The sequence below is a fragment of the Carettochelys insculpta genome, chromosome 20 (genome assembly GCF_033958435.1).
Source record: "Carettochelys insculpta isolate YL-2023 chromosome 20, ASM3395843v1, whole genome shotgun sequence".
NCBI classification, from domain to species: domain Eukaryota; kingdom Metazoa; phylum Chordata; order Testudines; family Carettochelyidae; genus Carettochelys; species Carettochelys insculpta.
This window is the reverse complement of record NC_134156.1, coordinates 6,518,716-6,544,314: the sequence shown is the minus strand read 5'-3', so window position 1 is coordinate 6,544,314 and position 25,599 is coordinate 6,518,716. Positions and strand designations below refer to the sequence as shown.

The 25,599-nt window shown below is 48.0% G+C and overlaps 1 protein-coding gene across 2 annotated transcripts in view; it reads left to right on the top strand.

Annotated features, from left to right (window-relative positions):
• The window catches only part of MGAT5B (alpha-1,6-mannosylglycoprotein 6-beta-N-acetylglucosaminyltransferase B), a 245,128-nt gene that overhangs the window by 131,809 nt on the left and 87,720 nt on the right, over positions 1-25,599 (top strand). Inside the window, exons 3-4 of one of the 2 annotated variants that reach the window (XM_075014932.1) lie at positions 1,663-1,807; positions 23,949-24,061. In XM_075014932.1, the coding sequence (XP_074871033.1) occupies positions 1,663-1,807; positions 23,949-24,061 (258 nt within the window). Of the gene's footprint in view, positions 1-1,662; positions 1,808-23,948; positions 24,062-25,599 lie in introns of those variants that run through there. The other variant, XM_075014933.1, reaches the window with a different exon arrangement.

Here is a 25,599-nt window from a genome sequence, read left to right as displayed (position 1 = left end):
GGGCTGGAAGAGCCCTCAGGAGGTCATCGAGTCCCGTCCCCTGCCCAAAGCAGGACCTACCTTAAATAAATCATCCCAGCCAGGACTTTTGTCAAGCTGAGACTTAAAACCTCTAAGAATGGAGATTCTACCACCTCCCTAGGTAACCCATTCCAGTGCTTCACCACCCTCCAGGTGAAATAACTTTTCCTAATATCCAACCTACATCTCTCCCTCTGTAACTTGAGACCATTGTTCCATCATCTGTCACTACTGAGAACAGTCTCTCTCCATCCTCTTTAGAGCCCCACCTTCAGGAAGTTGAAGGCTGCTGTCAAATTGCCCCTAATTCGTGTCTTCTGCAAACTAAATAAGCCCAAATTCCTCTGCCTCGTAGGTCATGTACTCCAGCCCTCTAATAATTTTTGTTTCCTTCCCTTGGACCCCCTCCAATACATCCACATCCTTTCTATGTTGTGGGGGCCCAGAACTGGACACAGTACTCCAGATGTGGTCTCACCATTTCCGAATAGAGAAATAATAACTCCTCTAGATCTGCTGGAAATGCTCCTCCTAATGCACCCCAATATGCCATTAGCCTTCTTGGCTACAAGGGCACACTGTTGACTCATATCCAGCCTCTTATCCGCTGTAATTCCCAGGCCCTTTTCTTCTGCCCTGCTGTTTAGCCAGTCAGTCCCCAGCCTCTAACAATCCTTGGGATTCTTTTGTCCCAAGTTCAGGACTCTGCCCTTGTCCTTGTTGAACAGCATCAGATTTCTTTTGGTGCAATCCTCCAATTTATCAAGGTCATTCTGGACCCTGTCCGTACCCTGCAATGTATCTACCTGTTCCCCTAGCTTAATGTCATCCAGAAATTTGCTGAGGCTGAAATCCAGCCCCTCATCCAGGTCATTAATAAAGACATTGAACAATATCGGTCAAAATTCCAAACAGCTGCATGGAAGAGGCAGATGCATTTCTGTATAGAGACTGGTGCAGCGGAGTAAACAGGACCTGAATTCCAGCCCTCTCCATCCCCTCCCTCCATGAGTCTGCTTTATTATTCTAGGAAGCAGCATCTATTGGAACATGTGAGCACAGACACCCCGGTATGTCAAGCTTTGCAACTAGAATACACATCTTCTAGACTGAGACTACCAACCTCATTTTATTTGTGACCAAATTACATTTGAATCCAGATACAGATGTACAGAACCCTGTAGCCCTTTGGCGCTCACTGGTTGAATAGCAGCAGGGTGGTGCAGCTCAGGAGCCCTGATATCTGACTCCTGAGGTGCATTCCTAGTGCAGTAACCCAGGGTGGAAATAGCCTGAGATGCTGGGGGCCAGGGCTGGGGCACACTGGCGGGTCTCTGGTGGAGAATCTAGGTCTGGCAAACCAGGGGGGGAGGGTGCACTCATGACTGAGGTTCACTGGCACAGCTGTGGGGTCCCAGACTAGGGATAGCAGGGGCTGCTCTTTGCCAGGATTGAGCTGCATGGGCAGGGATGCTTAGGGAAGCTTTCATGTTATCATCTCACCCACTCTCTGGCCCAGGCGCTTGCTAACAATCCATTGCTCTCCTTGTCACTGACTCACTTTTTCCCATGACTGTCCCGCCCTCTCCCCGGTGGCCAAGCCCTGCTCAAGCCTATCTCCTGCCCTTTGTGTGCCTGCAGTGATGGGTGCGCTGGAGTCCAGAGGAGTGCTGCGGAAGATGAGCGACATGCTGGAGATGATGGTGAAGAGGATGGACGTACTAGCCAGGCTGGAGAATAGCACAGAGTTCCGGAAAGGGGAGGAGGCCCGTTTTCCTCTAGACAGGTGAGTGAGAGCGAGAATGGAGCCAGCTGGGGTGAGGGAGCCCCTTCTGCCACAGCCCTGGCTTTGCTCACAAGAGAGGAGCTCATTGACGGCAGACAGAAAGGTCCAAGCCCTGCGAGATGCTGAGTGCCCTCCAGTCCCATTGCTCGCCGGGGGAGCTGGGCGTGCTGAGTGCTTCGCAGGGTCCAGATGTGAGAGCAGAGGGGGCTGACACTAGCCAGGCTGCTGCCCTTTTGGGGGGCTTAGCACGTCCCTGTAGCAGTGTGGTCCCCGCCGGAGTCTCTTGAGCTAGAATCATCTCTCAGGTGCTGAGCCGTTGCTGTTAGGATGTAGCCGTGTGAACCAGTCAGAACCGCGACGTGGCGCTGCCTGGATGTAGCCTCCTGATGCACTGGCTGCAGTATGCTGAAGGGCCGAGGGGCACGGCCCATGGCAGCACCCCCCTTAGCCCTGGCTCTGCAGCCCCACCATCGGTGAGGGTTAGGAGGGCAACTGCAGAGAGCCCAGGATTCCAAAGGCTCAGAGCTCCCAGCTGCAGTAGCATTGGTGCTAGCCGGGCGCTCCAGGCCACTTTGAAGTGCTGTGGGAATGTCACTCTGCCACGCTGTGCAGCTTCTGAGGGCTGGGGGGGGGCGCTCAGCACCGTGCTTCAGGGGGTGCTAAGGACTGATTGCTCTTGGCCCCGGCTCTTGCACCCCAGGCTCCATCCCTTCTGGGGGTGTCGAGCTGGCCCCCCCTCACCTTGCCCCCGGTTGGCCCCGCTGCGGCTCGGCAGCACCAATCCCAGCTTGGTGTGCAGAACGCCACTCTGTTTGGCCCAGGCCTCTGTTCTGGCAGAGGGGCACCTCATGTGCCAGGGTGCAAAGCCTGGAGTGGGGAGTCAGGCCCTACCCCAGGCCCATGGCACACTGTGGCAGGCCCTCTGTGGGCACACAGTGAAGATTATTCATATTACTGCACCTGTCAATCTGTTGCACCCTGTAATAATGCCTAGTTATTGAACAGGCATTTCTTCAAACAGCTGTTAACTATTTACCAACTGTTTTACGAGTGGGCATGTTCAGGGCAGAGACTGCCTCTGATGGTGTTTGTACAGCACCTAGCACACTGGGGTCTGACCTTCGCTGGGCCTTTAGGCATTCGCAATGATATGAATGATCCTAACCGTGTGCCCACAGAGCTGCCACAGTGGGGAGACTGTAGGGTGGGCTCGATTTCCAACTTCTTGCTCCCAGGGCCTCCCCTCTGCACTGGGCCAGAAGAAGGTCTGCTGGCCAGGTTTTGCACCCCTGGTTTCATGCTTTCTGGGTGTGACACTGAACCCATGCGAAAGCTGCCCCTGTTTGGCGTAAGGAGTAGCAGGCAGCGGTGACTTGAGCAGTGAGGACAGAGCCCTTGTGGTTAGAGGTTCTGGGAAACTGCTACAATTCAGTCAGTTTTGGCTTCCATTAAGCTGTTGTGAGGTTTGTGAAAACATTTCTCCTCTCCCCGCTTTATTTAACCTATAGCTGAACTCGGAACAGACTCTCTGTCTATGATACTTACAACGCCCTCTTTTCCTAACATCAGGCGCATTTAATGCATTTACCTTCACTACACCTCTGTCAAGTAGGGCAATAGGAAGAATGGCCCAGAGTTACAGGGCTAGTGTAGCAAATGAGAGACCTGTGCTCAGACACAGACTTCCTGTGTGACCTTGAACAAATCACTTAGCCTCCCTGTGCCTCAGTTACCCACCTGAACCAAAGGACTAATAGTACAGAGGTGTCTCACAGGTGTACTGTGAGGAGAAGTTCATTCAAGGTGGTGGTGAGGGCCTTATCAATTAGGTGCTGTTAATCTCCTCTTGCTACTGAACAGCAAAGAGGCTAAGTGACTTGGTCAAGGTCACTTGGGAAACCTGTGACAATGTAAGGAGGTGAATTCAGGTCTCTTAAGCTGTAAACTAGCACCCAATTTATTGGGCCAGTCTTTCCTCTTCTAGAGGGGAACGCCTCCAAATCACAGCTTCGTGAACCTGCCCCATCTAATTTAAAGTATTTTTTTTGTTCGAAAGAACAGAAGATTCCTAAATAGGTCAGTCTTGGCATTAGACTGTCATTTAGGAAGGATTAATAGATGGTACAAGCAACCTCCAGATATGAGTAGCATGTTACAGAACATTGTAAGCATGCTGATAGATGATATAATAGATATGTCAAGATTAAGCCACTTGTCAATCTGTTGTACCCTGTAATAATGCTTAGTTAATGAATAGGCATTTCTTCAGACATCTGTTAATTATTTATTAACCCTGTTAGAGCTGGGAACGACGGAGAGACTTCCTCTGATGATGTTCGTACAGCACCTAGCACACTGGGGTCTGATTTTAGCTGTGCTTTAGGCATTTGCAATTATATGAATAATCCTGCCTGTGTGCCCACTGAGAGGCTGCTGGGCCCCAGAAAGGGATGAGAAGTAACCAGCGAAAAAGAGGTGCCAGAAAATTGGAAAATGTTTGAATCCTTCTCTGTAATACAGCTCCCCATAGGCCCACTTAGGGAGCTAAGCCTCTGATTATCATCAGCTCCTTGCAGTGTAAATCCCTAGTACCCACTCGTCCTCCCTCACCATTATCTTATTTTTTCCAGCACAGCTATCTCACCTCACTTTTTCCCGGCCATTCCCTACCCCGGGAGATACTTGCACAGAGCTCACAACTTAGCCGTTAAAAGCTTGTTCAGACTAGGAGCGAGGAGGTCTGTAAGCTCCTGGTGCCTGGCTCCATTCCAGCTCACCAGTGCTGCCCCACTCTTAAATAAGACTGATGCTACATTCCCACTTGATGTGGCTGCTGAGTTCTTTGAAGCTCGGCTTTGATTACTTTAGCAACAGATAACAGAGTGACAGGTTTGCTCAGCTTTTCTTCTCCCTGCTTCCTTTTCTGGTTTGCCTGGGTGCCACTGCCCCTGGGTTAAAAGTATCTCTGGCTTTCTCTCTCTCTCTCCTGCCCTGTGGAAGAGACGCAGGAAGTAATCCTTTGAGAAGTGGCAGCAATCAGCCATGACCAATGGAGCCCATTTCATCCCAGTGACAGACTGATACTTTTCAGCTGTACTCTTCCTTGCAATACCACTAGCTTAAATGATACTAAATGAGGCTCTGTTTGGATCTACTGCTACAGATAGAGGAGCTTGTGTGGGGAGAGTGATACGCACATTTACAACAGGACTATGTAATATTTTTTTTTGTTATGTGTTTATATAAGTGTAGTACCCAGAGGCACTGAGACTGCATCTGGGGTGAGTGAAGTCTCTGTTCTACAGCCTCAGGTGAGACCCAGCTGGCCTTTAGCTCATGTGGTAGAGTGCAGGGCTTTAGACCCTAGGCTGGTAGGTTCTGTCCCTAGTGCTGGCAACCTGGGCCTGTCAGCATTACATAAGCATCAGAGGGGTTGCTGTGTTGGTCTGTATCCATATAAACAACAAGTCCAGTGGCACTTTCTACACTAACAAGTATTTTGGAGCATCAGCTTTCGTGGGCAAAGACCCACTTCAGATACATGCTCTATAGATAGAGCTTATGCTCTAGTAAATCTGTTAGTCTATAAGATTCCACAGGACTTCTCACTGTTTATATAACACATTCATTTCGTCTACCGTGGAATCAACCACTAAATGATGAAATAAACCCTGGCACTATGCAATCAATTGTATATTTTTTGCCCCTTTGATCACTTAACCATAACTCTACCTTCCCGGAATACCTCTGTCATACAAATTAGAAAATTGGTAATAGTAGCAGCAGTATTTCAGTAACCTCCAGGAGATCCCAAACAAGATTGAAACCCAGTTGTACTGGCACTGTGCAAACAAACACATACTTACAGGCAGGCCCTGCCCTGAAGAAGTTATAATTTAAAGAGGCATTAGCAATATTATTATCACCCTGTTTTACAGAGCATTGAAGGAGTTACTGCAGGTCCATCACACGGGGTCTGTGGCAGAGTCAGAAATTGATCCTAGATCACTGGAGTCCTTTCCTAGAGCCTTGTCCACAAGATCAGCCCCTGTCTTCCCCCAAAGAAGAACAGTAAATGTAGACATTGACATTTATTCTAGTATGTGGCCCATTCAGTCTTGGTTACAGAAACAGCTTTTAAATGAAATATACACGCCCTGCTAGGACTAACAACACTTGCTACCTCCCATGCAGGGCTGGTGTCCCCAGCTCCACAGTGCTGTGCGTACTGCATCCGTTTTCACAGTGAAAGTTCGACAGTTGCCATCAGACCTGCAAATCACAACATGATGATTTACTCAGAAGAAGCTGCGCGTCATTTTGAAAGGCTTTCAACATTTACTGGTAGTCATTTTGTGCTGTCACTCAACGGTTTGCAGCAATGGTGATTAAAGAAGCACGTTCAAGAGGGAGCACTCATAACAATGTTAGAAATCCGAAAAGATGTCTTAGACCACATTGAAACTAACCTCCATTTGCAGCAGTGTATAAGGTACACGTAGCATCATGCCGCAGAGAGAAGCAGGCTGCCTCCAAGCTCTGGTGTGTAGCTCTACGGGTCAGTGAAAGGGTCTGGGAGGGAGAAGGCAGCAGAAAAAGATTTTGGTAGCTCCCTGCTCTGAGGATATTTCACTGCAGCAAGAATAAGCGCTGGCAGGAGGAAGGCAGCTGGAGAAAAGCTCAGCCAGAGCCTTTGCCTACTGCCATTCACCTGCCAGAGCCTTTCCCTGCTGCAGCACAGAGGCAGAGGGATAGCAGGAGAGATGGTGTTGGGAGGCACCTCTTGGACAAGTAGAGCCATGCAGGGTATGTACGTGGTACACACCCTCATCCTACAGGCATATCTATGCTCAGTTTGCTTCGCTGTGTACACTGCTACATAACTAATGCTGGGATTGCTGCATGAGTACAGATACCTACAAGCCCCTGAGAGAAGTGTGCAGGGCAGACAAAGCCTTACGTAACTGTTCTCTAAATAAAAACAAAAGAGTAGTAAAGCAGCACTTTAAAGACCAACAAAATAATTTATTAGGTGATGAGCTTTCGTGGGACAGACCCACTTCCTCAGACCAGAACAGACTCAATATTTAAGGCACAGAGAACCAAAAATAGTAATCAAGGTTGACAAATCAGAAAAAAAATGTATCAAGGTGAGCAAATCAGAGAGTAGAGGGGTGGGGGTGGGGGGGAGTCAAGAATTAGATTAAGCCAAATTTGCAAAAGAGCCCCTGTAGTGACCCAGAAAGTTCTCATGCCTGCGAACACAATACGTAGCAATGTAGTGTGCTCTGGGAGGGTTTCTGGACACCTCCAACAGCTCCTTATGACTTTGCTACCTGTGAACAATGCTGATATCCCAACTCATGTCTCAATCAAACCTTCAGAGCAGTCTCATAATCATGACATTTCGTGTGACATCTTTATAAACACGCCTACAGAGATGTGAGGAAGGCTGGCTGGGGGCTAGGGCCCAAACCTGGGATGAGGGAGACATGGGCTCAAGTCCCTAGGCCTTTGTACCTAAGACAAAGACAGCAGACCTACCCAACCTTGGAGTTGGAAACAGGAGATGAAATTGACACACACGTCCATGGTATGGAAGGTGTAGAAGCACTATGTTAGGGTAGCCTAATATTGCCTGTTATGAAATCTCTTTTGACCATTTTTGGTGGAGAAAAGTAGTATGTGATTATGTAATTAAAACCATATCACAATGCATGACACAAGGGGAAATCTAATGCAAGTTGCATAGAAAACCTTACGTCTGGCATTTGCTGGCTCTTGAGCTCTGCATAGCAACCTAAGTCATATTGTCTTAATGTTTTAAACATTGGATATACAATGGAAAGTGTTGCATAACCACCTGCACTACCAATCATCTATATACATATATAAGCACACAGACATCAACTATAGGGGTGGATATGACTATTAATGTCAGCCCATGCGTTACACTATCACACTCTTGATTTTCATGGCTGATATCTGGTGAATAGAGTCAGTAACTTCAAACGACTTTAGCGTCTTCATCTCAGCAGCTTCACAACCAGCCGACGGTGTGAGATAGAAATATCATATTTCAACTCAGGGCCATTTCTAGTATTTAGCAGCCCCTTAGGAGCAAGCCTGCAGAATGTTAAGATCACTTCAACCGGCTTTAGAGCAATGACAGTCCTTTAGTAGAACGACTGCTGACCTTTTGTAGACCTGCGAAGGTCATATTTAAGACCCATAACGCATAGGTATCAGATTTCAAGATTTTAAGTCTAAAAGGGCAGTTAAGTGATTGAAATATGATGACTTGCTGTTGACTTCTTTTGAAAACATCATCATGGATGGAAGTGCTAAGATACAAGGATACCATGGCCGCTGATGCTTTATGTTAGTGTCTGAAGAAGATCTGAATGCCTGCACAGTTCATGTGCTTGAGTATCAGGCTTCTCTTTTGCATTTTGATAAGGTCTAAATAGAAGATTTTGATTTTTTTTTAGTTTGGAAATTTTTATTTCTAAATTTATTTTTATTATATAGAAAGTATAAAACTTGTTTAATGATTCTAAATAAAAAGAAAACTTTTGATTGTTTTGAAAGGGAGTGTTTCAATTGACCTTAAGTGAGATATTTTTAAAACTCTTATTGTGGGTAGATTTTTTTTTTAAATTTCATTCTGATTTGACTGTTCGTGTTTCCTGCAGAATGGAAATGTGAAATGCTGAGTTTCTACTAACTCTGTTTAGTGTGTTTAGAATATTTGCTCCCCTAAGATCATCTGCCTGGCCAGTCATACACCTTACTGGTCTGATGTTCTTCTACCCACCAGCGTCTGTCTTTGCATCTCTTGACAGGGCTACTCTCTAAGATCAATGAGCAGCAATGCAGATCTATAGGGTATGCCCAGGGCATATCTAGTTGTGTCCCCTTTGGTGCTTATTTGATGTTTTGGTTTCTATTTTTACCTTTATGTTTTCTCATGGTCATTTCACTGCCTCAGAGAAGCAGTTATGAGATTGGAATAATGAAAGATATGGACTTTTTCCATTGTTTGGGTTTCAGGATGGTGGAAAAACAGACCCTGTACTGTAATGACATCATGACTATATCCATGGGGATTTCAAATGGCCCATGAAAACAAATCCAAATCCAAATACAGGTTGAAACTCTCTAATCCTGAAAACTCTCGTCTGGCAACATCTGTAATCCAGCATGATTTTAGTTACCTGGACGACCATTTATCATGGGTATGGCCACATTTCCTTTGGTCCCATAAAGTGTGTTTACAGCTACAGTCCTGGCTCTCAGTGTTCTGTGCTGTTATTTAGCTGTAATTTACCGTCAAAAGTCTTCTAAGAGCCCAGTAAGCAGTGGAAGTGTTGGTAATGTGCTCGACAGTATTGACCTTCCATAGGCCAGCAAATTCTGTCGTCTGGCACTGGTCAGGTCCCGAGGGTGCTGGACGAGAGAGATACAACCTATAGATACAAAGAGCCAAAGCGTTATAGCAAATCTGAATGCAAACACTGAAATATAAACTAGAAATACAAGTATGGAACCACCGCAAATAAAACATTTAACTGAAGCACAAATACTTAATCCCCATGATCCCTAACACACTGTGTGGCTGTGTGATAACATATCTCACTCCATTATCACACACAGTGGCCCACTCGGGGAAGCAGGCCAGCTAGAATGACTCAGTGTAATCACATCCTAGCACACCTGGGGCCCACGTAATTCCCTCATTTCTATTATTGTCGATTCTGTGAATTCAAATGGTTGACTTAAGATTGCACATGTGGGAAAAACTGTCCTCTTGGAAATGAATCCCGATCACTGTAAGCCTGCTGCCTTGGGGATTGTTTTAAAGCACTCTCCCTCTCTTTGTTTTGGGCCACTGTGTTCCCCAGCAGGAGGATCTGAGAGGTCTATCTCTACCAAGTCCTGCTGGTCTGAAGTAGCCATATGGTCTGCCAGCGGTACAGGGCAGCAGTACAATAAAAATGACAACACTTTGTGCAGCTGTTATCTCTGCAACTTGGTTTTCCTGAGCAGGCCTGATGACCCAGGGACATGAGAAAATTGCCCTCCCCGCAGTTTTAGTCAAGCGTATTTCCTGTTGGTTAGGAAGGGAAGCCAGAGCCAGGACTCCTGGGTTCTGTTAATGTTCTGTTAATGGCTCCATGCGTCATCTTTGAATAATCATTAGTATTTCTGAGACATCGGCCACCTGTGGAGTGTAGTCGTGTAAATCTGTCTAATATTTCCTGGGTATCTGTGTATCCCTCCCTCGCTCTCAGAGATCTTGTGAGGCTTGATGGTCATCCAGCTACCTGAGATCCTCTCGTGAAGGTTCAACAGAAGCATAAAGTATTATTCTCCTTACAAGGCACAATGGCATTGGACGACTCATTGTCTGGCACAGATTTGTCTGGCTGATGAGTATCTTGGTGACCTTCCAGTAAACTAGTGTAGGCCCTGCGGAAGGAGTGGCATGCCTCAGGAGCCACGGCCCCAGTAGGACAATAGGTGGGAATGGGATTAAAAATAGCCCTGAGTAGGGCTGTCCTGTTGAGCGGCTCTGCACTGCCTTCTTTCTCTGCTGGGTCAGCCCCTCCCTGCGGCCTGCAAACTTCCCTGTGCACTTCAGTGATTTACCTTTCTGTACATATGTGATAACAAAGCACATCATGCTTTGATATATTTACCTTCACACTCCTAGGATGCAGGGGAGTGCTAGATCCCCATTATCAACAGAACCTATCTCTGCCTCAGTTTCCTTGAATGACTTGCCCAGGAAGTCTGTGAGGTGAGCTGGGACTTGATGCCAGTCTCTCAAGCCAGGGCGAGTGTTGTAAGCACCAGGCAATCTTCCCTCTCTAGCCTGCTGCTTGTTCCTGAAAGCACCCCGGACTGATTTTTCAGGTGGCAGTTGAAGATTATACAATTAAAGTGTGTTAGCTTCAAAAGGCTTTTTTTTAGCATTTCTGGTTAATGATCCTGCCACCTCAGTTCCTCACCCAATGCTCTGTCTACAACCAGGAACAATGACAGCATACAGTTCCACTGGATCAACATTGTTTTTTATCGTGCACACAGCTGCTTGAAACCTGATCTCAATTCAAATGACAAAGCCTCCGATGGATACAGCCCCTTCCTGGAGAAGAATGAGAATGGTACCTCCAGGGGCTTTGTGAAACCAGTCACTTATCAGTCCTCACCTAGCAATGCTGCACTACAAGGTGGGAAGAATGGCTTTTCCAGAAAGAATCTGTAAAGAGGAATTTAACTAATCAGAATCTAATTAAGTACATATGCTGGAATTCTGCCAGGTATCAGAGGGGTAGCTGTGTTAGTCTGTATCCACAAAAACAATGAGAAGTCCTGTGGCACCTTAGAGACCAAAATATTTTGGAGCACACGCATCTGACAAAGGGGGTCTTTGCCCACAAACGCTTATGTCCAAAAACTCTGTCGGTCCATAAAGTGCCACAGGACTTCTCCTTGTCTTTGAGAATTCTGTCAGGACATCAAGGCAGAGAGCTCAATTTTGTTGAGAAATATCATGGGCCATTTAATGAGAAAAGTTTTCAACAGCCATTACAGGTACATGTTGGGCTGCATCTCTGCCCCTTTTCTGGTCTCTCTGAGCATCCCACTTCACGAGTTTGGCCTCTATCTCTGTGTCCAGCTAAGTCTTCTTCTATCTTTTATGGCTGTCTTTATTTTTTCTTGCAAAAAAAGGTGTGTGTTTATGACAGACAGGCTACGTCTACACGTGAAGCCTACATCGAAGTAGCCTATTTCGATGTGGCGACATCGAAATAGGCTATTTCGATGAATAACGTCTACACGTCCTCCAGGGCTGGCAACGTCGATGTTCAATATCGACGTTGCGCAGCACCACATCGAAATAGGCACTGCGAGGGAACGTCTACATGCCACAGTAGCACACATTGAAATAAGGGTGCCAGGCACAGCTGCAGACAGGGTCACAGGGCGGACTCAACAGCCAGCCGCTCCCTTAAAGGGCCCCTCCCAGACACACTTGCACTAAACAGCACAAGATCCACAGAGCCGACAACGAGTTGCAGACCCTGTGCATGCAGCATGAATCCCCCGCTGCAGCAGCAGCAGCCAGAAGCCCTGGGCTAAAGGCTGCTGCACACGGTGACCATAGAGCCCCACACAGGCTGGAGAGACAGCGTCTCTCAACCCCCCAGCTGATGGCTGCCATGGAGGACCCCACAATTTCGACGTTGCGGGATGCGGATCGTCTACACGGTCCCTACTTCGACGTTGAACGTCGAAGTAGGGCGCTATTCCGATCCCCTCATGAGGTTAGCGACTTGGACGTCTTGCCGCCTAACGTCGAAGTTAACTTCGAAATAGTGCCCGACGCATGTAGCCGCGACGGGTGCTATTTCGAAGTTAGTGCCGCTACTTCGAAGTAGCGTGCACGTGTAGACACAGCCACAGAGAGGGATAGAAGGTAAGCAGTGGATAACACAAAAAAACAACAACTCTAAGTCAGCACGCTGGCCAGCCATGGAAAAAAAATCAATACCCTTGATAACTGAACACAACCCTTGTAAATCATCAGAGGGAAGTGAAATTAAAACTACTTGTGGTAGCATCCTATGAGTGCTCATTTACTGGGCAAGGGAAATATTAGCTCACACTGGAAATTACATTCAGCCTAGCAAGCCACAGGGAGGATGGGGACTCTTTGGAAATGACAGAAATGAGGTCAAGAGGGTGTATATGGGGGCATCCTGGTTGGTGTGCCCTCCCCTCCGGAAATGGGTGGCCTCGGCAAGATACCATTTGCTAATGACTTTCTTCTTGAGGCTTAATTACTGCCAAAGCTCAGTTAATTTTCTCATGCTTTAAGCATTCGTTTCTGTAATAGTTACATGACTCCAGATTCCCCTTGTAATTAAAGTCTTACAAAATGACACTTAGTGGGTGACATTCCTGCCTCCAGTTGCCTGCCAGCTTAGCTCTATTAATTTCTAAATTATTGCCACTGGTAGCCTGGCTTCAGATGCTGCACCTCCCTCCTGTATGGCTTAGCTTCAGTCATCATCTCCCACCACTTCAGGGTCTCGTTTTGACACAAAGGGTGAGGGCAGGATGGAAAAGCTAGATGCATCAGGTACTCGCAAGCAGGTTCTAGTCAGGGCTCTGGCCCTAAACCAGAACGTAACTTTGGGCCTGTCTCTCTTTCTCAGCTACAACCCTATTTACCTTCCTGTGGTGTTATATGGATTCCTTGATGGTTGAGAAACACTTTATGATCCTCAGATGAAGGGGCTGGTGAGTCAGAACTGCCATATTCTACTCCTGGCTCTACCACGAGCTTAATATATGACTGGGATGTGCCAACCCTCTTTACCTCATTTTCCCCAGGTATAATTCACATGGGTTCCTCTGGTGGTTACCCGTGGTTCATTTAAGGTGCACAGTGATCCCTGACTGAAAAGCAGCAGTGTAAAGTGCCAGGTTACACGAAGCTCATTTTGAGAGACGGTTGGAAGGTCTGACAAAAATTAGTGAAAGATAAAGGTGATCAAGAGTTGTACTCAAAGTCTTCTAAAGGTGGCCTAGCTGAATGGTGCTCAGCTGGCGGCGGGAATCCATTAGCTGAGGTTGGCTGCTAAGGGTGAGCTGTGGCCCATGTTCTGTGCTGCTGTTATTGTGGGAACCCTACTTTGCTCTCCAGTGTTGGGGTGGCAGCACCCTCACTTTGGGCCTGTATTAGCACAAGAGCAAAGTAAGTCAATGCCTCAGTAAATAAATCGCTTGGCAGCCACTTGAAAGTGCAGCCGTGAGTGTTTTCCCAGCCTGTCTCTTTCCTGCCACGGTCCCTGGGGTCTGTAGTCTCATTCTGTCAAGAGGAAGAAACAAAATGCTTATCCGACTTAGGTTACACAGGAGCCAGTCATTTCCTTGCAGCTTCCACTGTCGCTCCCATCCTCTGTCACGCCTTCTCCTGCAGAGACACTGCTGTTAACTAGACTGGGCTTGAGACAAGCTTGTTAGGTGAAATACTGCATCAGAATTCTAGCATCTGCAATTTCTCTTGCCCACCCCGGGGCAGAGTTTGGGAGAAAGGAGACAAAGAGGAGGAGATCCCTGGCCTCTGGGCTGCGGGATTTTGCCAAGGTATGGTTGGTAACTTGCTCCCCCATTCAAGGAGGAAAGGCAAATGGCATAGCCCATGTCCCAGCCTCCTTGTTGCGTGTGACTGCAGGCAGCATTCATATTCTGGCAAGATTTCAGTTAGCCGGACGACCGCTTATAATGTGCGTGGCCAAGTTTCTGGTGGTCCCATAAAGTTTGTTTTACACCCACCAGTCCTGGCTCTGAGCGTTCTGTGCTGTTATTCAGCTGTAATTTACCCCGAAGTGTCATCTAAGAGCCCAGTAAGCAGTGGACATGTTGGTAATGTGCTAGACACTCTTGACCCTCCCCCCCCGTGATCCAGCAAATTATCTCATCTGGCAGCGGTCAGGTCCTGAGGGTGTCGGACAAGAGAGGTTCAACCCGTACTGGGTACTAATTGTTGAATCTCACTGGGGCCTTAGCACCGACAGCCCCCAGCCACGATCAGAGCTGCCCTGTGCTGGGAACTGCCCACATTCAGCAGAAGGGACGCTCCTGACCCAGAGCAGTGCGGGTCTAAGTGGATAAAGGCCAGAAGGAGAAAGAGGCCTGGAGAGGGGAAGGGAGCAGCCCAAGCTGACAGCAGAGTCAGGAACAGAACACAGGTCTCGCAAGTGCCCTCTACTGCCCTCGACACTAGGCCAGGCTGCCTCGCCTCTGGGGTCAGAAGTCCCCGGTGTGTGATGATGATATTTTGACAGAAGGCTCTAGGCTGCCCATCATGCTGGTATCTGGGCTCTACATGCTCTCATCTGGCTCAGTGAGCACGATTCATCCACCCATGCCTTATTCCCACCACCGCTGCTCTAGCCAGCCTTCCCCCTCATCCCTTCTAATTCCCTTTGCTTAGGCTAATTCCTTAATAGCCCCTCTTGCATTCAGCCGTCTTTGTGAGTGGGCCGGGAGCCCATTTGTCACAAGGCTGCTCCGCAGGTTAGTGTGTCACGGCGGAGTGCCAGCTCTGGCCCTCTTGAGCAAGGGCTTGTCACGTTTTCTCCGGTAATTTACAAAGCGATGCCTCAAAGCCACCTCCCAGTGCCAAACCGGTTGCAAACTAAGCTGGGCAAGGAAGTGTCCTCTGCCGGGTCTCCTCTGAGTGGAACCCCCGGTGGGTTGGGGAGGTTTGAACTGCAGTCAGCAGGTCAGGGGATGAGGGGAGAAGTCAGAGCGGAGGAACTGGAAGCCTTGGGCTGATGGATTTGGGGTCCCAAGGATGCTCTCCCGTTAGCATAACTCCTTTGCATGCAGTGGTGTTGTGTCTGTTTACTCCAGTGTGAGACGAGACTTGGGTCTAAGATGCCCCTGATTTCACATCTCTTTTTAGTGGCAGCAGAAGTGCTGAGGGGTCGGGGGGAGCATGAGAGGACATGTGCCCCCCACACGGGTAATGTGCTCCCCCCAAGATTTTAACAGCTGAAGCTGGGAGCTCCCATGGTGCCGCTGTCTCTGCCCCTTCCTCCAGGTCACATCTGAGTGGCAGCCCCACCGGATCGTCTGAGCATCATCACATAATGAACTGGAGGCCAGTGCCGGGCTCCCATTAGTAAAATGTCCAGCTTGGTAAGTGGGGGCACAGAGGAAAGCCACATAAATGTCTCTGAGCTGCTGGTAGAGGTAGAGAAAAGCATTGCAGTGCAGTTAGCAAATACAAGCCTCGTGGAGCTGTACCGTGCGGGAGGCAGGGAGCGGTGTAGCCCCAAGGTGGGGAATTATTGATCACAATAACCCAGGTTAGGGAGGGGATAATTCCCCTCCTTCCTCCTGTGGGTATAATCACTGCTGTGTCCATGTGCCATCCCTTCCTGCTGCCCCGAATTCCCCCTGGGTGTCACCTGGGTCAGATCTCAGCTGACGTAAACCAGCAGTTGGTCTGGCCCATGTGATCCAGCCGCTGTATTCCACGTGTAGGTAAAATGTGCAACCGGCAAAGGAAGCCAAAGGCTGCGCGAAGTAAAAACAATTGAATGGAGGTGGCAAGTACTCCCCCAGCCGAGGGTCTCTGCACAATGTGAACGGTGCGCTGCACTTCACCAGGGCTCCTGCTCTTGTTCCCTGGGGAGGCTCGCTCCCCAGGCAATGCGCCCTGTAATTCTTCCCACCTCTGAGCAGAATGACCCTTGCTCTGGGAGGGGAGTGTGCGACATGTCGCCTTCGTACTGGCGCACGTCACAAAATCCATGTGGCGGGTATGGGACCCGGGGTCCGTGGTGTGGAAGGAGGCTCAGGCCTGGGGCAGAGGGTGAGGGAGCAAGGCTGTGAGAGCCCCGGCTGCACGTGTGGGGATGAGGAGTGCAGAGCAGAAGGTTGGGGTGCAGAGGCGGGAGGGCTCTGTTTGGGGATACAGGGTGGGGCAGAGTTTGGGAGTGGCCTGGGGTGAAGGAGTGCTCCAGGGGGACTGTGAGGAGAGAGGACTCCCCCAGCTCTCTCTCCTTGCAGCAGTACCTTGGTGTGGGGAAGTGGTACCTCTCACTGGCCTGGCAAGGCCAGATGGGGGTCATGACTAGATGTGGGGTGCGACTGGGTGTGGATGGGGGCTAGGGCCAGGCCGCTGGGGTGGATATGAGATACAGCCAGAAGGGACATGGCCAGATGGGGGCCACGCTGCCGGGGCCAGATGGAGGCCGGGGCTGGGCTACTGGAGGTGGATGGGGGCTGGGCCACCAAAGTGAGATGGGGGCCAGGGCTGGGCTGGCTGGGTTGGATAGAAGCCAGGTCTGAACCTCTGGGGCTGGATGGGAGCCAGGACTTGGCTGCCAAGGCTGGATGGGGCTAGGGCCAGGCCACTGGGGCCCCTGCTCCAGGATCAGGGCCATACTACTTGTGACAGGGTCTGGGCTGGGGCCCAGTGGAGAGCAGGCTAGTTTTGGGCCAGGGTGGGATGGTGGGACAGCCCTCCTCTGGCTGCCTCAAATCTCTGGCTTGTGCGGCTCCCTGGAGCATCTACCCAGGACTAATTAGGTGGCTGTACAGCTGCGTGGCTACCCAGCTTGCGGGGAACTTAGCTCCCAGGGTAGCCTCAAAGCCAGAAACTCTCAGGATCCCAGCCTCAGGTGACAGCGTAATTTGCTCTGACTGACTCCCCAGCTCTTGGCTGGGTTTTTGGAGGAAGAGCGGAGCCCTAAGCCTCAGCTGTTTCACCTCTCTCGGCCCACCAGAGGGGTAGTTCTTACAGCCCAGTTACAGCTGCTTCTACAAAAGGTGGCCCAGCTTCTTATCTGAAAACCAGTGTGAAAGGCCCCGTGCTTCTACACTGGCTGCATGGAGCCCTGCGGGGGGAAAAGTATTAACACATCTCTAAAGCCCCAATCCCAGGCAGATTAATAGGCACCCGTCAAAGGCAATCCCATTCCGGTAGGTGGAGCAGTGCCTCACACTCTGGGAGCCTATCCCCGCAGTCCTTTGCAGGCCCAGGGAGCTGTCTATGAATTCACGCTCAGCCTGGTCATGACTGGTTGTATGATTTTCTTAAATGGGTTTGAAAATATTGAGTGTGGCTTGCCAGTAAGAATTCCTGTCGCGGTGCGGAGTGTTCTTTGCAGGTGTCTGGGCTTCCCCATCCCTAACTGCTTGCCCACTGAGCAGCAGCTGTCTGAGGTGCTGAGCTTCCAGAGGGCAACTGCGACCCACTTCTCCATGGGGACGGCAGGCCACAGCCGGGTGTTCTGTCTCCAGGCGGTGGGGGTGAGCCAAACGCAGAGCTCCAGGAAAGTGGCCGCCTGCATTCAAATGTTCTGGAGCCACTGCTGGTCATCTCACTGCTCCATGACCAGCCAGTCCCACCAGTCGGAACTGGTGTGGCGCTTCCAGCACTGCCTGTGCACCAAGACGTGGGGTTATGTGAATGTCCTGCAGCCACGGCGAGCTCCTCACAGGTGGTCTCGGACTCGCCCTCTGTGAGGAACAGGAGAACTCCTGTCAGGAAGTTCAGCATCTGCTGCATCATCTCTGTGTGGGGTCACCACAAGCCCGGGGACAGCTGTGTTGCCCACCCTGCTGTAGCTATGCTGTTCCTTGAGGACGCAGGCAAAGGCAGAAAACGGGTGTCTGAGGGTATCCCTTAAAGCACGTGTCTTGCCGGGGCTCCCAGAAGGAACTGGTCGCCTGTGACCCTGTCTGCTGTGGTTCCCAGAGGCTGTTTTGCCGACAGAGCAGCTGGAAGGCCTGGCCGCTCTCTGTCAACAGGAATGTGGTCGCAAGATATCTTCCTACATCAAACTTCTGCCACCAAATCCCTGCGATCTAGACGTAGCCTAAGTGTTTACTGGAGCAATCCCTTAATTAGGTCTGATTGGTTACACGCGTCACACGGCATTGTTTCTTTCCCCTGTGTGGAGGAGCCTGGCCTGACTCTTAGACTCCAAAGAGTTCAAAAACTGACTGAGCACTTGTCATCTCCTATTTGCTTAAAACGAGCTGTCACAATCATGCAACAGGTTCCCTAGAATGTTTGCAGAAAGTGAGTAAGGAAGGAGCACAAACACAGCCCGAGCTCATTTTGTTCTTTATTCAAGCGGATGTTCATGGAGACAAGATTGAGCTGTTTGCCTCAAACCGGGAGGTAGAATGAAGCTTATTGCAGGGTACGGAGCTACTGAAACATGTGTTTGAATCATACTTTGCTTTATAATATTTTTGTGGGGAATTGAGTTGATGAAGCCTGTGGGGATAATGATAGCGACTTCTTCAGCAAAAGGCTTTGAGATCTAAAGATGAAAGGTGTAATACAAGAGCTCGGTATTATTAGCTATATTCTTGTTATTTCTATGGCACTTAACAATGCGTATAACTTATATAGTTCTTTTCATCTCTGGGTCTTAAAGCACTTGGCAGAGAGGAGTGGGCATCATTGTCCTTATTTTATGGCGGGAGGAAAACTGAGTCATGTGGCGGCATGCTGAGTTGGGAAGGCTCACTCTGCAAACAGGTGGCAAAGTGGAAAACGAAATACAGGTCTCAGGACCACAGGTACTGGTTCACATTAATTGCCCCTCTGTGAGGAGGTAGTGCGGCACAGTGGCCGGAACAGAGGCCTCAGCAATCAAGGCTTCTCAGTTCTGTTCCCAGCTTTGCTGCATTTTAGTTGCTGTATAGTTTCGTCAAAACAAAACCGCAGTCCTGTAGCACTTTAAAGACTAACAAAATGATTTATTAGGCGAGGGGCTTTCATGGGACAGACCCACATCTTCAGATCTGGAAATTCGGATTTTGTATCAATAACATAACTGCTCAGTGCCTCGGTTTCCCCATCTTCAAAAAGGCCAGTACTAACACACACCTTTGTGAAGAGAAATTGGAGATCCTTTGCTGAATGGTGCTACACAACTTTCAAATACCACCATATACATTCTATAGACAGCATCCCATCTTGGAAATAACTGCCTTACTTCCATGTGTATTGGTCTCATTAAAACCAGTGACAGTTAATAGCTAAACATGCATGATGAGGAAGCAAATGAGTTTAGGATTTGTATTATCAAGATAATAAATAAACAGAAACAGATGAATCTTTTCATAATGCTCATCTTAAAAGACACAGTACCTTGGAAAAGCATAAATGTGCTAGAACTAAACGGATGTTGCAAAGTCAAAGGCATGAGACAAAGCAGAGTGAACCAAATTAATACCTGCAAAAATGAACGGAGCAATTGACCTCAAGCAACATTATCCTGAGCAAGAGCTGCCAGTGGAGGAAGATGTATCTTCACAGGCGTTTTTGAAACAAGATAAATGTTGCATGTGGGATTTTATAAACAACAGCGTGATCTGAATGTTAATCGATGTAAGGAAATAGAAATCTAAAAAATAATAAAGGTAAAATTAATGTGGATAGTTAGAACTGAGAGTACTCTATTTTTGCCCACGAAAGCTGATGCTCCAAAATATCTGTTAGTCTCTAAGGTGCCACAGGACTTCTTGTTCTCGAAGATGCAGACTAACATGGCTACCTCTCTGGTATATTTTCAGCAGTAAATGTTTTTAAGGTCCAGGGAAGAATTCATTCTTGAAAACCTGCACAAATTTCCTCTAGTTTCATTCACTGGTGAATCCCCAAACCAGTTTGGTAGGATTTATATCTCTACCATAGAAGTGTTTTTTTTTTAAATAAAAAGCACATTGCTACTCGCTGTCATTCTGGAAAGCAGGTTACAGTTTTAGTTGTTCTGGGGTAGAAGATTGAGAATCCAGCCAAGCTATCATAATTAGAGGTAGGCAATTCTTTATTAGGCAATAGCAAATTCTGTGAAAAACTTGGTTTCAGCACAAACAAAACTATCTGTGAATTCAGGCTGAATTTGGTTAATAGTTTTGGCCAAATAAAAGGCAAGGATTATTTTAAAGTCAAAAAGGTTCATTTTAAGCTTTTTCTAAATGACTTGGCATTTGGTTTATAAACAAACCATTTTATTCTGAAATGTTGAATTGACCTGAACAAATGGTTTTCATTTTTTTGTTTTGGCAAGAAAAAAAACAAATACCATTTTGCATCAATATCACTGAACCAGAAAAGCAGTCATTTGTTGAGTTCTAATAATCATGGTAGAGTTATGTTACAGTGACACCCAGAGCATTCAGCTATTGTGCTAGGCCCTTCACAAACAGATACTAAGGTACAGGCCCACCTGTCTCTTACACCACTGATCTGGCTGTGTAAATAGCTGCTTTTGGTGTAAATGAGAATTAAGACAACCTTTGGTTCCAAAGAGCTTCTAGTCTAAGGCCCTAAACTTGGAAAATCAGAGCCAATTAATACCAGTCATGAAATTATAGTCTTTTAAAAATTCTAGCCACAGTCTTTTTGACGTAGGTTCTGATCCTATAATGAGCATGTAACCTGACTCCTGAACGTTTATGGTCAGAGACTTCTTGCCTAGTCAGTTTCATAGATCACTGATGTTACACGAGCGTTTAAGTGAGGTTGAAGTGGTGTGTAGGTATATGCTGACCCTCTGCATGTGGTGAATTCTACCCTCAGTAAATAGTTCTTAAACTCCCTTGCTTCTTTGGTAATGAATAATAATGTTTAAATATTCCCTACCCTACTCTGCACTCGCTAACTGGGAAAGACCATTCTTCTCATTGTCTTCAGTTGCTATTAATAAAGAATGATGTTCTAGCAAGTTACAGCAAAACCCTTTTAACCCTGTGAGGTACCCAGTTTAAATATTTTATTTTCTAGTCCTCTGCCCAAGTGGTAAATCATTTTAATGATCATTTTAGTAATTTATGCTTAACCTTTCTTGCCATCTGTTTAATAGCGTAAATTAAAAGTGTTTCTAAATTGCACGCTGGATGCAAATTCAGCAACCAGGATCTTGGTGTAATACGTGGCTGTTTTGTATCAACGGGTCCATTTCTAAACCAGCGTGGCAGCTGCCACTGCTGCAATAGGAAACTCTTGATTTTAGCATTTAAAATAGCTGACAGGTATAACTTAGACCCTTCTCACAGTTGTGATCGTGTGGAGGAGTGACATGATCTGGATCCTAAACAGTTTGTTTAATATTTTCTATGTCAGGATATATGGTTTCCCATGTGGAAGTGTGAAGGCCCGGTATCGATGGTCATAAATCACCCTGGAAGGGAAAAAATGCGGGTCATTTGCTTCTAGAGGACAGCCTTTAAATCTACAACTGAAGTAATGTGGGTTCATAAAACTAGGAGCCTTTTTTAGGCTGGAGGACAGAAGTGCTTTAAATCCTAGCCTTCCGGTTCACTGATCTACTAGAAAAAAAATGTAAAACTTTACTGAGATGGACCTGAAATGAGGGCACATTTTTGTGCTTTGATAATTCAAGGTTGTCCTCTTGGTTTTACTCACAAGTTATGACTTTTTTTAAAGCTATCTGCATAGCTGGAGAAAAGTCTTATCACCCTGACAATGGGGAAGGGGAGATGATTTACTGTGGTGTTCTAGCTCATCAAGATATTATCGCTCGCGGTGGAAACAGGGTGTAGGGTATTTGAAATGGAAAGAAGTTAAATGTGTCAAAGGAAAACACTTCATAGAGGGTCAGATTCTGTCCTCCTTGGACATGTTGCACAAGATTAACGCATTGCTCTGTTGCTTCCGTCCTTCTAAGGTGCCTTCACACTGCCCAAGCAATGCATTGGGCCTTAGTGTAAATGAGAATTAGGCCTATTCATTTCAGTGGCACCATGGTGCATGCTACTGGTTGCTGGTCGTGATCACTTAAACATGTGGTTAAATGTCATTCAGCTCAGTGGATGACATACTTATGAGCTTTTCTTCATGAGGCGAATCACAAATGGGGGTGTGAGTGTCTGACACAGGAGGAGCAGGAAATGAGACTTCCCACTGATCTCTGGGGTTGTTATAGCATATCCCCCAATTCACTGGAACCCAGACAGCCCTGGTCGGCTGTTTCTCATCAGTGGCTAGAAGGATGAATGCTCCAGCAGGGTCTTGCTGCAGTTCTCCCCCAAGGGGCAGGCACTCTGGCCAGGACTGGCAGCCCTTTCCCAAGACCTCTTTTCAAAATGCTTAGCTTAATCACAAGCAGCTGGCCTCTGCCCTCTGGTTCCATGGCATGTTCCGCTGGCTGAATGGTAATCAGCTCCTCAGATTACTCGGCCGTTACACCTAGGGGCCAATAAGTCTGTGCTCAAAGATCAGATGTGGTCTGGCAACCTTCTTACTCCACAGGAAAAATCGCATGTCCCTGTTCTTTAACGACACGAGTGCTTCCCAGGTAATGCCTTCGGACTGCACCCAGGTGGAAATGCATCTTCATTCAGGTTACCATGTGCTCTGTTGGGAATGGGATGGGTTTTGTGGTGGCTAAGCTTTCGTTTAGCACTTGCAAAGCCAATTTTACCCAAATAGTTGCCCTGTGTATCATTTACGTATTGTAGCCATTCCTTCTCTCTAGCCCTGTTCTGCTCCATTGCCCCTTTCTCTCTACTTGTGCTCATCTTCATTTTTCACCTTCTTTTTCTCCTGGATTTTGCCCTGTCCGTATCCTTTTTTCACAATGGCCTGGTCTACACAAGGGCGGCAAGTCAATCCCAGATACGTAAATCTAGCTACGCCAGGAGCATAGCTAGAAGCAGTGTATCAGAATTGATGTTCTGCCCTTGTGCAGAATGGGGATCTTTGGGCTCCCAACAGCGTCCCTTACTCCATGCCAGAGTGTGGAGTACCAGGGTCACCAGCTGAGCCCAGAGAGATCAGTTTTGCTGTGTCTTCACAGACACGCCAAATGTGAACTCCGGACAATCCATGGTGGTGCGTTGAACGTGCAGTAAGCATAGACATACCCAGTGTTCCCTAAGCAGACCACAAGCCCAGTGACGTTTGGAAAGGAATTTTGGACACAGGCTGTTTGGGAAAGTTTGAAATTAGGCAAAACACCCACGGCTGGATTAAGGGCCAGCTGGGCCTGGAGCTGAGAAATCTTGATGAGCCTACATTTTACGTTAGAATTCAAAATAATAAGAATTGTTATGAATTCAGAATTTTTATTTAATTAAATAAAACACAGAGCAAAATATCTATAATGTTCCTCTTTCTTGCCTTATGACTTGCAAAATCTGCAATCACAGGATCTATATCCAATTTTTATGGGCCTATTCTGGCGATGGGCTTGGCGCTTCAGCTCCCTCTGTTCCCTCCTTAATAGGGCACTGAAGATAACTTTCCCCAGCACTTGTGTGTTTGTATTTTGTGTGTAAGTGCGCACGTGTGTATACACGCCTAGGAGAAGTAATGACAGGCCAGAGCCTGCAGCCCTCCCTCAGTCAAAGCTCTCAGGAAGCAAATGGAATTTACTAGTGAGCAAGTGTTGCAAGGTTTAGTCATCATTATATCTCCCATCAGTGGTGCTCCCCTGGGTGACCTTCTTTGCCATTGAAGACTGACAGCTATTTGGGCAGAAAGCTCTCCTGGCTCTCTCTAACAAGCTTGGATGCCTTACAGGAAAGCCATTGTGTTCTTAGAGCTTATTTATTTACTTTCCAGGTTCCAGCCTGCGGCAGGTTTGATGGAGAGGATCCAAGCTATTGCTCAGAATGTCTCTGACATTGCAGTGAAAGTAGATCAGATTCTCCGGAACAGCCTCATGAATGGGAAAGGTAAGCTTGCCAGAAGGTTCCCGCCCATTCATTTATTCTGTATGTCCAGCATGTTCCCACCCTCAGGAACTCTGAAGTGCTGTACGGTTGCATTAGGGAAAACACAGGACCAAGGCACAAACTACAGTCGGTTTGGACACCCATCCAGGAATTTGGGTGCTTAGCTGGTTACCCCAATCACCCGTGTCTGCAGAACTAGGTGAGACACCTCAAGGAAATGGGCTGTTGAAAAGAATCCTGCTATGTCCTGTGTCTGGCTCAGTGTGAATTTAGTGCCAGTGAAATGCAGGGATCCCAGAATAGGAAGAGCACTGGCTAGAACAGGCACCTATGGCATCCTCAGTATACCTCAGACCTCCCCTGAGGGGGTGGTAGCTAGATCAGAAAGAGATGTTCAGGCTGCATAGCTGAGTCAAGATGTGAGCTACGGATTTCCAAAGGGAATAGTGACTTTAGGCCTCTCGTGTCTGGGATGCTGAACTTGAAGTAATTTTTGAAGGGGCCAGATTCTCAGAAAGCAGATGCTTTCATGTGGCTCAAAAACTGAGGCATTTTCAGAACTCTTGCTCTTCTCTTCTATGCTGGCGGGTAGTAATTGGAGTAGCGGATTCCTGTCCGGGAGAGTGGACTGACCCAAACTCATTTCTCACTTTCTGAACAGCCGCTCGCTATCAGAGTCTTGGAGGTTTCTAAAATGCCTATCGCAGCTGTGTGGTGTGAACTGAGCATCGTTTGCTTTCAGTCGATAGTGAGCTGGTCCAAAATTAAACCGCTGTCTCTCCTAGAATGGATCGTCTGAGCCAACGGTCACCAACCGGCTGTTTGCGAGCGACAGGTGGATCCTGGGACTATCTGCATTGATAAGAATCTCAGGTGGTGCTGTGGGCTGCTGCTCAGGAAGGCTTGCTCCTTGCCTTCCCCTGCTCTGCCTGAAGCCAGGGCTGCCCCCTGCCTCTATGGGGGGATCAGGGATGTCAGCCTACTGATCCTGTCCTGTCCTTTTGGAGAGGAACAGGGAACTGTGGCAAATAGGAGCTGAGGGGGCAGTGGTGGCAGAGGGGCATTACGCCAAGCCACAAGGCCCCAGCCTCCATCGCCAGTGGACACAGGGATGCATGGCCAAATTCTGGGAGAAACATGGGGCTGAGACAGGCAAGAAGCCTGCCTTAGCCTTGCTGCGCTGCCAACCGGGAGGCACTCGCAGTGAGCGTGGCCTGGCGGGAGGCTGAATCCCAGCCTCTCCTGTAGCCAGTATCCCATACCTCCCGGAACCTTGTACCCCCTCCTGCACTCCAAGCCCTGGCCCTGAGCCCCCTCCCAGTCAGTTCCCTGCACCTACTCCTGTACTCCAAACCTTCTCCCGAACCCCAACCCACTTCCCCAGCCCTGTGAAAGTGAGTGAGAGTGGGGCAGAGCCAGAGATGGGTGGGGGTGGGTAGAATGGAGTGATGGGGCGGGGCTTCATGGAAGGGGCAGTGTAGATCCTGGGGTGCTGTTAAATTCACAAAGTGATCTTGGGTTTAAAAATGTTGGAGACG